The following is a 15,302-nucleotide window of genomic DNA, read 5'->3' on the forward strand; positions in this document are numbered from 1 at the left end:
CCTCCTGGACCAGTTGCAGTAAAGGGGGATTCCTGTGTTGGGGACAGCTTGCCTTATGAGGAGTAGGAGCAGATTGCATAATGTAAAAAAAAAAATAGTAATAAAACGACAGGGTGTGGGGATTGTTGCAGGCAGTTGCTGCATGTTTTAGTGGCTGTGTTTCTACCCAATATTTAATCTGTGTTGCTGTAGGGCTGCAATATTGGACCATTACTTGATTGATTATTCATTACAAAATTAACCAACAAATAGCCCAAAGGATAAAAAGGACAACACCCACCCTTGCCAGTCTCTTCACCCTGCTTTAATCTGACAAAAGACATAGAGGTATCTACTGCCGTACCACCACCAGACTACAGAGAAGCTTTATTCCCCAAGATGTAAGATTCCTGAACTCATCCTCAACACTCCACTGCCCAAAATAGAGGTAGCAAGACTCAAGGACTCCAACAGCAGTTTGTTTTTTTAAACCCTTGTTTTTGAAAGATGGTTTTAAATGTAAAGATTTGGTGCTTTTCTTCATCATTTATGGTAGTAAATGAAGATTATTTGGGTTTGGGACTGATTGTTTTGTTTTGTTGGCAAAACTGTGACGAGCGCTTTTTACATTTTTTGACATTTCACATCATTGCAGTCCTGATGTGATGTACATACTGTATCATTATACAATGTAGAACCTCCCCTATGAAGAAACAAAAACAGCCATTAGGCCCTTTTCACAGAATACTTTTCGACATGTCAAAGTGGATCAAGCACAGGTGTACAGAATAACATTTACAATGGCTGAATTCCAGTGTGCTTAATCTTAATCTTAATCTTAATCTTAATCTTAATCTTAATCTTAATCTTAATGGGACACTACAATAGAAAATCGCCATCGTTAATGTTATTAGAAACACCTGTGCTTTTACTGCCATGACAATGCTTCATGTCTGCTGTAAAATACATTTTCTTACTCTGACTTTGTGTTGTTATTAACGTGTTATCAGCAGGGCCGCCTGCTCCATTCAGCAGCTCCTCATTCACATCATACCTGCTGTACAGCTGTTGCTGCTGCTGCTGCTGCTGTCAGTACTGCGCATGTCCGCTGCCTCCTGGATGCTGCTTGCCTGTCTGCCTGCCGCGAGGCGATGCTGGAGGAGGAGGGCCGGCTCGTGCGGCTCCTCCCTCGCGCAGCAGTGCGCAGTTTAAATGGTAAAGCTGTGAATGAGACGGGGGTCATTTGGACTGTTCGTTTATTGGAGTACCTCGTCGTCAACGCCGGCCGCTCCAGACCCTGACTTTCCAAAAGGTCCCCTGAACACAAATTTCTTCACATCATGTGAGTATTTCATTCACTCTGGAGTTCCCTCCCACGAGTAGTGCTGCGGTGCACTTGTCATCCCTCTCACACGTCGCTAACTTTAATTAAAAATTGTCGCAGAACTGTATTATTCTTTACGTTTAAAAATAGCGTTAGCTTACTAGCTTAATTTTTTTTTCCTTGTTTGCAGTTTCTGTCCCATCTTCAAGTTACTCAGTGAAGAAAATGACAGGTGCTCATGCGTATTTTACATCATGTATCGAGTTGGTTAAAACGTGTAATCCAAGGAAAACCATATTGGCATGCTACTTCAAGTGTTTTAGACAGTGAACTGGCTCTTAAAGCTGTAAAAGTGATGCTGCCTTCACTGCACCACGCTGCAGCAAGGATGAAAGGGGAAGTTGTGTCTGAATATCTCCGTTAAGACACGGGCATGCCTCTAACCATGGAGTTTCCTGTTTCCCAAATATGGTTGTATAAAGCTGCTCCTCTGACAAGCTGTTGTGGCTGAAGATGCAAACACAACTGAGTCCTGACAGTTGTCACATCACCAGTGAAACCAGTATCAGTGCTGGCTTTGAAGGTGTTTATTTAACCTTTCTTGAATGTTTCCTCTGTGCGTGATTATAGGCATTAGTGACTAGTTCAGCAACATCTGCAATCATTATGCCTGCCCCTTTGACCTGTGATTGAAAAACCAGGCAGAGCTAAAAGGAGGAAATCATGTGCTCAGAGTGTATTTGGTTGTCATATTTGTCATGAGTTCACTTTAGTCTTTGTGATCTAATTATTTACATGCTGTCAACCTAATCATTGTACAAAGGCATGGAAATCCTAATGTGTCGGGGTTTATTAACAAGATGATAACAGCAAGGATGTTTGTGGAGCAGCCAAGAGAGGAAATGAGTAAAATCATTCACAGGCCCTGTAGGTCAACCTCTTTCTGCCACAAATAGAAAGGTCACTCAGTCTCTGGGGTGACAATTCCACTAGTTTATTATTATTTGAAATAGAGATCCTAAAACAAAATAATTATTATTATATGACACATCATAGATTTGATCTGTTTTTCTTCCTCTCAACCTCAGAGTGATATGTTTAAGAATCGTGGCTAACAGTTAGTGAAGTAAAGTCAGTGGCTTGCAATGAATTAAGCAGGGAAGTCAGTTTGTGTGCAGCATTTGTAGGTTTCAATTAATGTTATTCTTGGGAATCTGTGGTTTAACTGTGAGCAGATTCATTATCATGCAGTATGGATTGTTTAGTCTCATCTTAGCCCTTGTCATCCTTTAGATTTCCAGTCAGCCGGTATCAACCTGTTACCCTGTGAACCCCACCTTAGACTGCTGTCCTCAAGATGTGCTGGCTGAGTATGAAGCTGTGTTGACACAATAGAGAGAGAGAGAGAGAGAGAGAGAGAGAGAGAGAGAGAGGGATTAAGCCACAGTGGTGAGGAAAGTTAAAGGGGCTGAGGGGCGGGACATTGATTGGCTGTGCTCACTTTGACACAAGGGGGGTGTCAGGAAAGGCCTGTTGACTTTAATCAATCATCAAAGCATCAGCTGGTTCCTTCCTTTTTTCCTCAGCTCACTGGGCGTATCTGCAGGCTCTGCAGTTTTTGACTAATAGGAAGTGTTTGTCTCTGTCTCCAGGTAATATTTATGCAATATCTTTCAGTAGTTTCTGGGTGGTTTGGTTTGGCTGCTCCCTGGGGTACATTTATAGGCTTTCTCAGGAGGCTCAGTGGCAGAGTCTCACATAGTTCCCACTCAATTAAAGTGTGTGCCAACCTCAGCGTACAGAGTGATGGAGGAAGGGGGGGGGGAAGCCTGTGGAGAGAAGAGACTCGTTGTAACACTAAATCTTTCTATTCATTAGTTATTATATGGTTTAAGTGACATATTTGACTCACTAATGGAAAACTCAGACAAATGATGCAGAACATCGTGATACATCTGAAATATTTCCTGGAATGGCTGCAACTAAGGACTATTTTCATTATCAATTAACCTGACAACCATTTTCATGATTAATCAATTAAACGTTTGTCTATTGAATTACTTAAAATGGTTAAGAACGCTCATCACAGTTTCCTGGAGTTCAAGGTGACGTCTTCAGATTGCTTCTTCTCTCCAACCAATGGCAAAAAAAACCAGAAACTATGTTTAAATGTTTGATATTTTTGCTTGAAAAATGACTGAAATGTTTAAGCTGTATTTCTTAATTCATCTAGTTATATAAGTTACGTTCAGGTACAATTCCTGCACCTGTTGGCATTTCACACTGCCTCCCTCTGCAGGCACTACTCTCAGACATGGCTGAGTCCCAGACACTTGTTCTGAATTCAGCCACCGCCTGTTGCATTTAAAAATGAATGCCGCTTAGCGCCCATAAGAAGCATGATTGTTAAAGCCCGGGCCCCCCTCAGGCTCTCTGCCTCGCTGTTATCATTTTGGAGTAAACGACAAGGCCAGCCAGAGACATACTATTCCCTATATGGGCTTTGTTTGGGAGTTCACTTGCCTTGCTGTTTAGGTCCACAGAAAAAGAGTCCTGCTTCAGAGAAGGGGCCCATATATGGTCATCACAGCACGAGACTGAAGCCTCGGAGCACCGAGACAGGGGGAGAGAGAGAGAGAGAGAGATGGAGGGGAAAGACAGGGAAAAAATGGATGTTGTCAATTAAGTAGTGACTTAATGATTGGGTATGAGTAAATTCCAGCAGTCATTAATGGTTTGGAGATATTTACGATGAAGCTAATGAGAAAAATGTAGTGTTCTTTGTTTTTAACTTAATTGAAATCAATTTCCCAGCCTCAATCTTTCTATCTAAAGTAGGGAGGGGAATTGTTTGTGCGTCTCCCCTGTGGCATGTGTGAAAGTGTAGGGCCGAGAGGGGGTGGAGGTCTGTGAGAATGACTGTGCACTGGAACTCCCCAGTGGACGAAACATTTTCACTCTTTGATTTACAATCAAAGGCAGGAGGCAACTTCAGTCATATGTCTCCTATACCAAGGAGTCTTCACTTTGTGCAGTGTTTAGTTGAGCCAATGCACAAGCTCTCATTTTACTCAAAAAGGAAAACAGGACACTAGCAGCAGGGTTTTTGTTTATCTGTGATGTGTCATATAGAGTTTGAGTTGCGAAATGTTTCTGTAAGATACTGTAATTCATGCATCATTGCAAAATCATGCCCTGTAACTGTTGACCTTCTGTTGAAACCTAATTTCCTGCCTTACTGTTTGGCTTTGTTGCTTCATGCTTGTTTTCTTTCCTAACAGAATTCCTTCCTTCCTTCCATACTTCCTTTCCACCTCCCTTCCGCATTTGCTTCCATTATCATTCACTCTTTTCCAACATCCAATTCTTCTGTTCCATCCAACAGTTGGTCCTCCACCTTAACCCAAGATGTCCAAGAAGGCCCCAACCGAGGACGAGAAGTTCCTCTTTGTCGACAAAGACTTCTTGAACAGCCCCATGGCTCAGGCTGACTGGTCGGCTAAGAAGCTGGTATGGATCCCATCAGAGAAGCATGGCTTTGAGGCGGCCAGCATCAAGGAGGAGCACGGCGACGAGGTGCTGGTGGAGCTGGTCGACAATGCCAAGAAGGTGACGGTTAACAAGGATGACATCCAGAAGATGAACCCACCCAAGTTCAGCAAGGTGGAGGACATGGCAGAGCTCACCTGCCTGAACGAAGCCTCTGTCTTGCACAATATCCGCGAGAGGTACTTCTCTGGCCTTATTTATGTAAGTATACAGTATCCCACAATCATTTACTCACACCTTAACAATCAGATGTTCACCCTTAAACCTAAACTTCTCATGTTAATTCTCATGTATAAATAAATGCAAGTACACCTGAATGCACCTCTTTAAAAATAGCATGAACAGCCAGATGTCCTGATATCCATGAGGTTTTACAGTATTTTTTTTTTTATTTAAGTGCTTTAACTACTAATCATGTCCTCAAACATACTCATCTTTTAATGCTCCTGTCTCTCAGACATACTCAGGCCTGTTCTGCGTGGTGGTGAACCCCTACAAAATGCTGCCCATTTACTCAGAGAAGATCATTGACATGTACAAAGGGAAGAAACGACATGAGGTCCCCCCTCACATCTACTCCATTGCTGATAATGCCTACAGAAACATGATGCAAGGTAGGAGGTTTCCACCATTCCCATCTCTCTGTGAAATCTACCATAAAGAATAAACCATAAAGACTTTGTCTAGAGTTGTGTGTTTCTAGCTGTATTAGCTCTGTTGTGTGCAGATAACATGTTAAGAGTTACTCTCAGCCTAATCTCACAACAATCTCAAAACAGACATCTGCATGAATGTAGAGTATGTTTGCAAAGGGCAAGATTTTAGTTTCAAAGTGGTTCTGGTTTCCATTTGTAGTCCAATTAATATTAATATTAATATAATAATATTAATATAATATTAATATTGTTGTAGTTTGTATCGAGAGCAACCAGCAGAACGCATTGGCTAAAATGCAGTTTCACAACATAGAAGCTGTTGTCTAATGACAATACTTGCAACACATGTGAATCAATCTGGTAATAGACATTGTCTCACAATACCAGCTCCATTCTTGTGTCTCAAGTTGATAATCGGACTGCAAACAAAAACGAGCACAAGGATGAGGGATGTTATCCATGAAATTGTCTAAATTGTCATCTACTGGTCCAGCAACCTCCCACTAAAATTGATCAAACCAAATTAAAGTATAAATAAAACATAATCAGTTTTGGAAAACAACTAAGCCTCCTCTGTTTTCCTAAAATTTCTGTCAAACTGAAGTGTTGGCTGGTAGCTTTAAGAGGTTGCTGAGGGTGAACTGTGGTATCAGCTGTGAAAAGTTTCGCCTCTGTCAGAGTGATGACAGCCGCTAGCGTTTAGCTCTGTCATGTTGACAAAGTGGTTAGCAAAAACCACAAACTGGCCGACACTGTCAGGCTCAATAGTTTCAAATGCAGAACTGTGTTTATTATTGCGTACAGTCCAAAATCAGCTTGTCTTCTGTCAGCTCATTACGAAGTAAATTGGCTACAGAAACAAGTACAAAAGAGTATTTTATGGCCTATTTGAGAGTCAGTGTCTTGTGGAGGTGACGATAGTGTCCTTGGCAGAGTCGTGCTTACTGTAAATGGCTCTTTGAGTGGTACGACTTCAGAGCAGCTGGTTTCCCATAGACTCATTTTCTCGTGTTTCCTTGGGGTCGTGCCCACTGGACTTCATGTTGACGTGAGGATGTTCTCTCAGAGGAGTTGACATCTGGATTGAGAGATGGGTGGAGGGCAGTAAAATGTTTCCTGTTTCAGCAGGCTCTCCTTCTTCATTCAAACTTTCTAACTGTAGTTTTTTTTCTCCTTTGGTCAGTATGAAGACCATAGATTCTTTTTCTTGTATGAAAAAATATGGGATTTAAAGGTCCTATTAAATTGGTTTATTTGGGTTGTAGACTATACATCTCTTCCTTGGTTTCATGAGTTTCCCAATGAAGCAAGATGTTTTGACAGCAAAACTAGGAAATCATTGTTTAGAGGGCTCAAAAGAAAGTGGAATTATCCAATCGTCTGAAACCAAACCACCCAGCCCTTGTGGCTGCGGAGAGAGCTGCCTGAGCTGATGGTTTTGTTATTGTAGGTTGAATACACGCCTTAAACAGATGATAGTACTGGTACTTCCAGCTGACCAGCTACAAATGGATATAACAGAAGAGGTTTTGCTCCAGAGACGGTGAAAACATGTACTGGATATATTTTTTTAAGAAGTAGTGGTTTAGAAGGCATCTACATATTGCAGTGTCTTTGCAATGTTCTTGTATTTTTAATCAAATGGATAGTACTGCTGTACTGATATAACTCCTCACTCATTTATGTCACCCAGTCAGGATCAAATCATTTATATATTTAATTAAGCAATTAAGGAAACTCAGTTACCATGTAGTATCATTTCACTGTCATATAACTGTTCAGTATTTCACAACATATTGCTGCCGCCTACTGTACTGATGTTTTCACCTCCTGGTCATTCTCCAAATGATTGACTAGCTCACCAGTCAGCCCTCTTTTTTAGGGGATTTGACCAATAGAGGACCAAACAGCACAGCTTAAGCAAGGTTTAAAGGGAATCAATTTAAACATTAAAGCTACAGCATACAGAAGCTATGCAAGTGTATTCAGACACAGTATAAAAGCAATTGTTCCATTTCTGTTGTGGTCATGTGTTGTGTATAAATTATAGGGATTGTGGTACTAAAATGGTATCAGACAAAGCCCTTGTTTATATGAAAAGCAGGAGACTAAGAAATGCAACTGCAACAATATCCAGCTCCAGTCAGTTGATGGATGTACTATAACATCAGAGGGAGTGTTTAGATTCTGCTCAATTTGCAGAATTCCTTCGACAATGTCAATATAGATATCCTACATCTGCTTTGGGTATTTTACAATGTGGATTAATGCTTAATGCACTCCCTGATTTCAAGAATGCAACTGCCACTAGTATGTCTACATTGGAGGATTTTAAGTTCCACCAGGCTGGTACACAGGAAATGTGTATTTACTCCTCTTGCCGTTGCTTGTAAACAAGTTGTCAGAAGTAAACAATAAGGGGGAGGATTGATCTGTGTTTGTGTGAGTGTTTGGATTACACTTCGTCAGATCATCCCTGCAGAGGAATCCTCACAGCTGCAACTTGGAGAGCATTTCAGTTTGCGGGAGAAACACACACTCATAACCACCCAGGACACCGTGTGAATAAAAATAGGTGTCTCTTGATTTGCCACAGTTATTTTAGACTAAACAAATCAGATGTTTACTTGGACAATGATATATGAAATGACAATTGACAGTAAAGCTTGTGGACCACCCATTCAGATGTCAAGTTTAAAACATGGCCTGTTACAACAGAGTAACAGAGCGAAGTCAGCAGCAAAATCAACGTCAGTATCGCCACTTAATATACCCCTGACTCCAAAAAGTGAACGCTGTGTAAAATGTAAATAAAAGCTGAATGCAAGTGAACTTTGTTTACTGACATTGGTTCTACAAAGTGTTACTCAGCCTATGCAGCAAAATCCTTTATATGATTATGTGTTAGACGAAATGGTAAAAAGTCACCCCCCCTTGCTCGTGAACAAGTGAGACTTTCAATGATGCCCTTTACATACTCAGTCATGATATTCTCACCTGTTGCAAATTCACCTGTGAAATGAACTTTCAAGATCTTTTGCTGCTGGAATCAAATTCAGAATCGGCATATATATTTACACCAATCAGTGAAGTTGATTAAATATAACATTAAATATATTGTCTTTTCAATTAAGTATATGTCAAAAAGAATTAAATAAAGAATTAATAAAAATCCTTCACATAAAAGTAAATATTTTAAAAGGACTTTTTTCAGATGTGACTTTAAATGTGCCAGAGATATAACCAAATTTCTCTTCAGACAAATTTTGGGATGCCTGGCTCAAAGATAAACCTCCTGTTGTTTTGTGGCGCAGTCAGCAAGCATTATTCAGAATTTCTGTTCAGGCCCAGATGGTTTGTTACTTTTACCAATTTGTGAGGTTTTAATTTGCTGGTCTCCTATTGTGATCAAAACAGGCAAGCTTGTTTTTGAGTCTTGAAGCTCTTTTAAAGAATAATTTATATCGAAGAGCAGTAAAGCTTCAGGATAGTCTTACAGTCATGATATAGTAAAGTTTTTTCAAAGACCCACACATACCAAAAGTGTGAGAGCAAAGCTGCACGGCTATGAATCCCATTTTAGCCTTTACTGTATACATTGTGGTTGGCAGAGAGTTTGTTATTGTTGATACATTAGTGGGATTTCCCATGAAATCAGGACTAATGATGTAGGATGTTACACACTGAATGCTATGCTATCAAAAGTTCACATGTTAGAGTGGAAGTGGTGCATAACTGCAGTAAATCCAGATAACACTGTCTAAGCTTTTAAGCATTCTTCTTGCAGTCTTGGCTGAGATCCCGTTCCTCCACAATTGTGCTTAAGTCTTTGATGTCCAGGAGATAAAAATGTGAAATTCCCGCAGAGAGTTTGCTGTCGCCTTGCAGGAGATGACTGATGTGTTGCTTTCTGTGTTTCCAGTGCATGCCAGACAGGTGTGAAGACATTGATACATCAGATTTTCAGACTTTTGAACACTTCCTAAATATTTTACACTGAAAAACTGGCCCTGTTCTTTAGGTGCTGTTTTTGGATGTTTTACAAAAGCTCACAATTCTGGCCACCACTCTTTATCTCTCGGTCTCTCTCTCAGTCCCCCTCTCTCTCTCCATCTGCCTTAATTAGGTAGTGAAGAGAGGGAACGGGCTGCATTTTGTGTATGTAAGGAATGGGAAGCAGAGGAACAGCAGCCAGTGTCAGAGTCGGTGCTAGTTTACAGTTCAGGACAGTCTGTGTTGTAACCGTGTGCTCACACACAAAAGATTTGTATGAAAATGATGACACTGCACATAAATGAATGCACTGCACTTTTCATGTTGCCACATATTTGCAGTACAGCCTCAAGGTAACATTAACTGAGAGTTTTACTTTTTGAAAAATGCTAGCAAAGTCATCGTTTCTTTTAGCTGTACTCCCACAGGGGGGTTGTATTGAGGATACAGTTACACAATGGCCTTACATGGACTCAGCCTATTCTCCCAGGAGTATTCTTGGAGACAGTATAATGACTCATTGCTCAGCACATTCAGAATTGAATTTCATGGTTACAAATCAAAGTATTTGTGGAAGTTCAATGTTTCTACAGCCTCTGCTAAGCCCTTAACTGAGTCCCAGCTGGCGTATTAAGTTTAACACGAGATTGATCTTCATTCCTGAAGAGAGGGCTGTGGTTTTACATGTGGCACACATATTCTCAAGCCAAATAAAGTGTAATACAGTGAAGAACATATTTGTGCTTTCAGAATTTTTGGGTATACCACATCATTTTCACGCCTTTATAAGTGATCTGGGCACTGAATACTTGTGAATGATTTGTCATAAAACATGTCTAACACTACAAACCTCTGTTGTTTCTACAGATCGTGAGGACCAGTCCATTCTCTGCACGTGAGTGAAAATCTGTCACCTCCAAACTCGCCCTTTGTCATCTGTCTTTAACCTTTTCTCCCTAGACGTCACAGTAATGCTAGAAGGAAGACTGTGTGTGTGTGTGTGTGTGTGTGTGTGTGTGTGTGTGTGTGTGTGTGTGTGTGTGTGTGTGTGTGTGTGTGTGTGTGTGTGTGTATGTGTGTGTGTGTGTGTGTGTGTGTGTGTATGTGGAAGAACAGTTACATAATGCTTGTGTAAACACAGAGTTAAACAAATGAGATGCCTCTCTGCTCTCTCAGCACCCAGCTGAAACCAGTAGGAATCATTCATGATATAACTGATAAAGGTTGTTCCTGGCTGGATGCAGAAAGTTTTGGTTTTGTTAGATTACATTGCATGAATCATGCAATGTATTCAAATGGAACCAAGCTGGATGAATGTTGCTCCCAGAGGGTTGTGGCCTCGCTCCCCTCTCAGATCCTCGGTCAGGAAGTATGCCCTGCGTCCTGATGAGAGCAGCAGATTAGCTCTCCAAATGTTTGGCCTCCTTTTTGTTTATTTATTTTTCTTTCAAACTAATTATTGAGAACTTTGACTGGGGCATCGGACATTCAGGGACAAATGATCGTCTTTTGTCTGGCAGGAACAACCTGATCTTTCAACTGGCCTGAATTTGACTTTAATTCATAGAAAACAAAGTTAATGAACCAACTAATTTTTTTTTCCTTTCCTCTTTTAGAAACCTGAAAGTTGTGTTCATGCCAAGGCCATGATTCACTTCATATTCTCTCTATTGCTTTCTTTTTATTAAGCCACTTAGTTTGATCTCCACTCATTTTTAATCTCACATGTTGTACATCAAATACACTTGTATACTACGTTTATCCACTGTCCACCTCCACAAAACTTGTACCACAGTCTGACATCATCAGAAGGACAACTTAATAGAGGGAGGACTTGTATTATGCATTGCATGCATTAAATAATACAAATTTAGGAAGACCGAATATAAACAACAAAAATAAAAGAAACCCTAATTGGACATTATCATGTTTTTTTCAGTCTACTGCAGTGATTAAAGTGGATTATTGGTCATGAACTGGTGCAGCTTCACATACATGTTGCAGTATTATTTTTAATAGCTTAGAGTTAACAGTAGCACCATAGCTTCACATATCCAGTGGTCCTAGTTAAGGAAATGGAAGGAAGGGCTCGCCCCCTCAGGGCCCTTTGTACTCTAAATTTATAGCCTTGATGCCAGGATGCAGCAAATTCTTCAATCACATCAGACCATTTCCTCAACTATCAAGCTTTCTTTATCAGTGGGAAACTTTTGAAAATGTTGCTAGCAGCAGGAAGGTTATAGTTAACTGTGATGTAAAACCAGTTGTGAAGTTAATGAAGACTGTCTAATGCTGTCGTGACAAAATGTGTAGAACGTATTTTGGAAATTGGTTGAAGTGATAAACTGTTCCAACTCCAAAGGGATGCTTTGATAGCTTGCATGTGACACCATCATTGGTAAAGACAATTGGTCTATTCTGGTATCACTTCTATGTGCATCTATTTCAGACAAGGTTGTAATCCAAGAGAGCCACCAATTGTTATTCATATTTTTTTTTGTTTCCAGAACTCAGGAAGCATCAAAGGCCTTATCTGCTTATCTGTTACATCACATCGATGAGAAGGACTCTAGAGACTATGTGAAACAATGATGGGAAAAAGAATTATACATTGAAATAACTAAAGTGGCTGGTTGCCTGGATAACACAATCGTCCTCCAACAACTCCCAGACATGGAGAAACTTTTTATGTGAAAAACTTTTTTTTCACTCCCAAACAGGAGTCTAAAGAAACTAGTAGTTAGCTTTGTTGCTGGGGGATTGTGCAGAGAGCACAAGTACAGTATTCTGATTCCTCTGTCTTGGACATATTCCTGTCAAGTAATTATAATGCCTATGTCATAAAGGACTCGCTGGCAGCAATTAAAATGGCCATTACATAATACTGGCTTCAGAGAAACTGTCCCATGTTTTAAAGAAATGTTTTTTTAAGTGATAAATTGGAAGTGATGTAATACAACAGAGCAGAAATGCAGACCCTGGCTCTCTGTGGATCATTAGTTGGGTCCACACAGTTACTTTAAGATTTCACTTTGAGCTCCTGCTGGTCTAGGTTTAGAGCCATATATGGGAGAAATGTTTCTGCTGTGACACATGGAATGTCATGTATGACGTTCTCTTCCTGCATGTGTACACGTGTTTAATCCATCCGTATTGTATGTACTTAAGCTGTATTGTTTATGTTTTACAGCTGTCAATCATAGAGGCGGCACATCTCTATAGTTTATAAGAAGTTTGTTGGAATTTGTTAATATGTGTTCACAGCAGACTAATTTTTTGGATTTCCTGTTTAAACTTTGCTTGTAAGGATTACATGGTTCTGTATAGACACGCAAAAAAAATAAACATATAATCAGCCATGTATGGTGGCCAAGCTGGCTGCAAGGCTGTTGAGGGATTTCTGGCATCCTTACTCAAAACTGCAGCAACACTTCTTAACAATCTTTATAATAATGAAAAAACTAAATAAAAAAACACCTCTTTCTATTGGTTTAATTTCAAATATCATTTAAAGAAGTTTTAACAGTTATATAAAAATCCTCATGATTTGTCTTTTTCGTACAAACACCACCACAAATGACAACCTCAAAAATTACTACAAAATTGAAACGACACTTATCTTATACCTCTCTCATACATAATCATAAATAATGTAAAAATGTAGCATACATTGAAAGGCTGTCTACTGTTTGACTCATTTTCTAGGAGTTTCTATTGTACTTTTGGACACTAGGGTTATTCTAGTGATTTTGGCATTCTGTCATCATATTCCTCAAATTCCTCCAAACAGTAGCAAAGATTTGCCATGGGAAACAGCTTGGAGCCGACTAAATCCATGTTGACATTTCATCCCAGCCGGGTCACCAGTTTCCTGGGTCTCATATTTATTGTGTGTGTGTGAAAGAATTGACTGATGGAATGGACATAGTGGCCATAAAGTGGCTCAATTTTGCTTCCCTGACCCCATTGGGGACATGAATGTGTCACATTTTTTTCAGCAGAAAAACCTTTATTTAGAAATAACTAAATAATCATAATAAAACATTATAACACATCTGAATATAAAAACTTCAGTCTCAAATAACCCTATTCTCATTATTGAAACCTGTACTGATGGCAAGCAGAACACGTAGGAAGAGACATTTTGATGGACCATGTGGGGGAAAAACTCCCTTCAGCATTTATTTTACACTAACAGCTGCCTACAGTAGGAGCCTGGATGTCGCACATCCTTAACAAACCTGAGCAGGACAGAGTAATTAGATTCCTCTCAGAGCTGCCAAGCCCTAACACTGGGAGCATCCCATGCCTTTTATGGACCCATGTCTGAGCATGTGTCTGTGTATTGGACTGCCGGCTGGTGTCTCTGGTATCGTTCAACTCGTTCTTTCTAAGTGTCCGAGATCATTTTCTGGAAAGAATGTGCTCCTGCTCCTCTTTGAAAAACTTCGAGTTGTAAATATATTTTAACAGATAGAGCATCTTTTTCTGTTTGTTTTAGGTTAAGGGCATCAATCATGACTCCTGATAATTTTGTGCATTACTTAAACATGTGTATATTCTTCCAGCTATATACACACTGATTTTCTGAAGTATGAGGCCATTAGTTCTGTGACACTTCTGTGGTCATTTATTTCAAGGAATAAATCAATAGTTTGTGAGATACACACGTGTTCTTACATAAGCTATGTGCTAGGCTCATCTGTGTAAAAACAAAAAACACATTTTAAAGGTGGTTGAAAGATGTTGCTGGGGGACCTGATCAACTGACATACTGTATATTCAGGTCTTAAGTGTGTGTGTGTGTGTGTGTGTGTGTGTGTGTGTGTGTGTGTGTGTGTGTGTGGTTTGTGCCAGATGTTGTTGCAGTATGTCTGCTGCACATGATTTTCATTCAATTAAAGTGTTGAACTGTTGTTGAACTGTGAACAGACTACCTGTCAGTGCTGCTTATCTTCTTGTTCTCTCTCAGTCCTTTTTACTGTCTCTCCTGCACCTTTTAATCCCTCTTCTCTCTCTTTTCCTCTCAAGTGGAGAGTCTGGTGCTGGAAAGACTGAGAACACCAAGAAGGTCATCCAGTATCTGGCTGTTGTGGCCTCCTCGCATAAAGGCAAGAAGGACAGTAGTGCTGTAAGTATCTGTGTGAAAGAAGTCACATTGTATTCAAAGTTTCGGTTCTGTCAGCCAGTTCCCTCACTCTTCAACATGTGTAGGAATCTGCCCAGTTTAATCCTGTATATCGCCATTTCCTCCAAATAGCAACAATCAGGAACACAGTTTGCCTACGTGAGTAAAGGGGAATGCCTGGAGTGTTTTTGTGTGTAGTGTTTGTGTGTGTTTCTTCCTTAGGTTAGAAAAATGCATGGAGAAAGTTTCACAGAAATAGCCAGAATATTTTCCTCTCTATTTTTAATCATTTTGTCTTACACCAAGGGTCAAGATCCCAAATCTTACTGTTCTTGAGTTAGAAGGTGTTTTACCCTAACATTCGTCCTTTCTTTATCTTACCCAAGACTTAGACTGCATGATCATCATCATAGTACTGAATCAAAGACACTCGAATGTTTAGTGAAGGACGTCTAGTGCTGTCTACTCCTAAAGTGGTATATAATGTTGAGTTTTGTGTCGTCTTCATATGAACACCCTCTCACTGTCAGCTGAGAGCAAATCAGAGCCTCGCTGGCAGTGAAAGGGTCTCTCACAGATCAACGAGCACAGTGTGAGCATGCCCATCTCCTGTTTTTATCAAACACAACAACCTACTCCTCCCCGCCCTTCCCTTCCCTCCCCTCCTCCTCAT

The 15,302-nt window shown here is 40.2% G+C and overlaps 1 protein-coding gene across 3 annotated transcripts in view; it reads left to right on the forward strand.

Moving 5' to 3' along the window:
- The first annotated feature begins 1,180 nt into the window (after positions 1 to 1,180).
- The window catches only part of myh11a (myosin, heavy chain 11a, smooth muscle), a 28,049-nt gene continuing 13,927 nt past the window's right edge, over positions 1,181 to 15,302 (forward strand). For 2 of the 3 annotated variants that reach the window (XM_037091314.1, XM_037091473.1), the window contains exons 1-6: positions 1,181 to 1,321; positions 4,689 to 5,053; positions 5,310 to 5,466; positions 10,369 to 10,396; positions 14,533 to 14,632; positions 14,762 to 14,788. In XM_037091314.1, the coding sequence (XP_036947209.1) occupies positions 4,712 to 5,053; positions 5,310 to 5,466; positions 10,369 to 10,396; positions 14,533 to 14,632; positions 14,762 to 14,788 (654 nt within the window). In that variant the 5' untranslated portion in view covers positions 1,181 to 1,321; positions 4,689 to 4,711. The remainder of the gene's footprint in view (positions 1,322 to 4,688; positions 5,054 to 5,309; positions 5,467 to 10,368; positions 10,397 to 14,532; positions 14,633 to 14,761; positions 14,789 to 15,302) is intronic. The other variant, XM_037091389.1, reaches the window with a different exon arrangement.

The sequence above is a fragment of the Acanthopagrus latus genome, chromosome 1 (assembly GCF_904848185.1).
Source record: "Acanthopagrus latus isolate v.2019 chromosome 1, fAcaLat1.1, whole genome shotgun sequence".
Classification (NCBI taxonomy): domain Eukaryota; kingdom Metazoa; phylum Chordata; class Actinopteri; order Spariformes; family Sparidae; genus Acanthopagrus; species Acanthopagrus latus.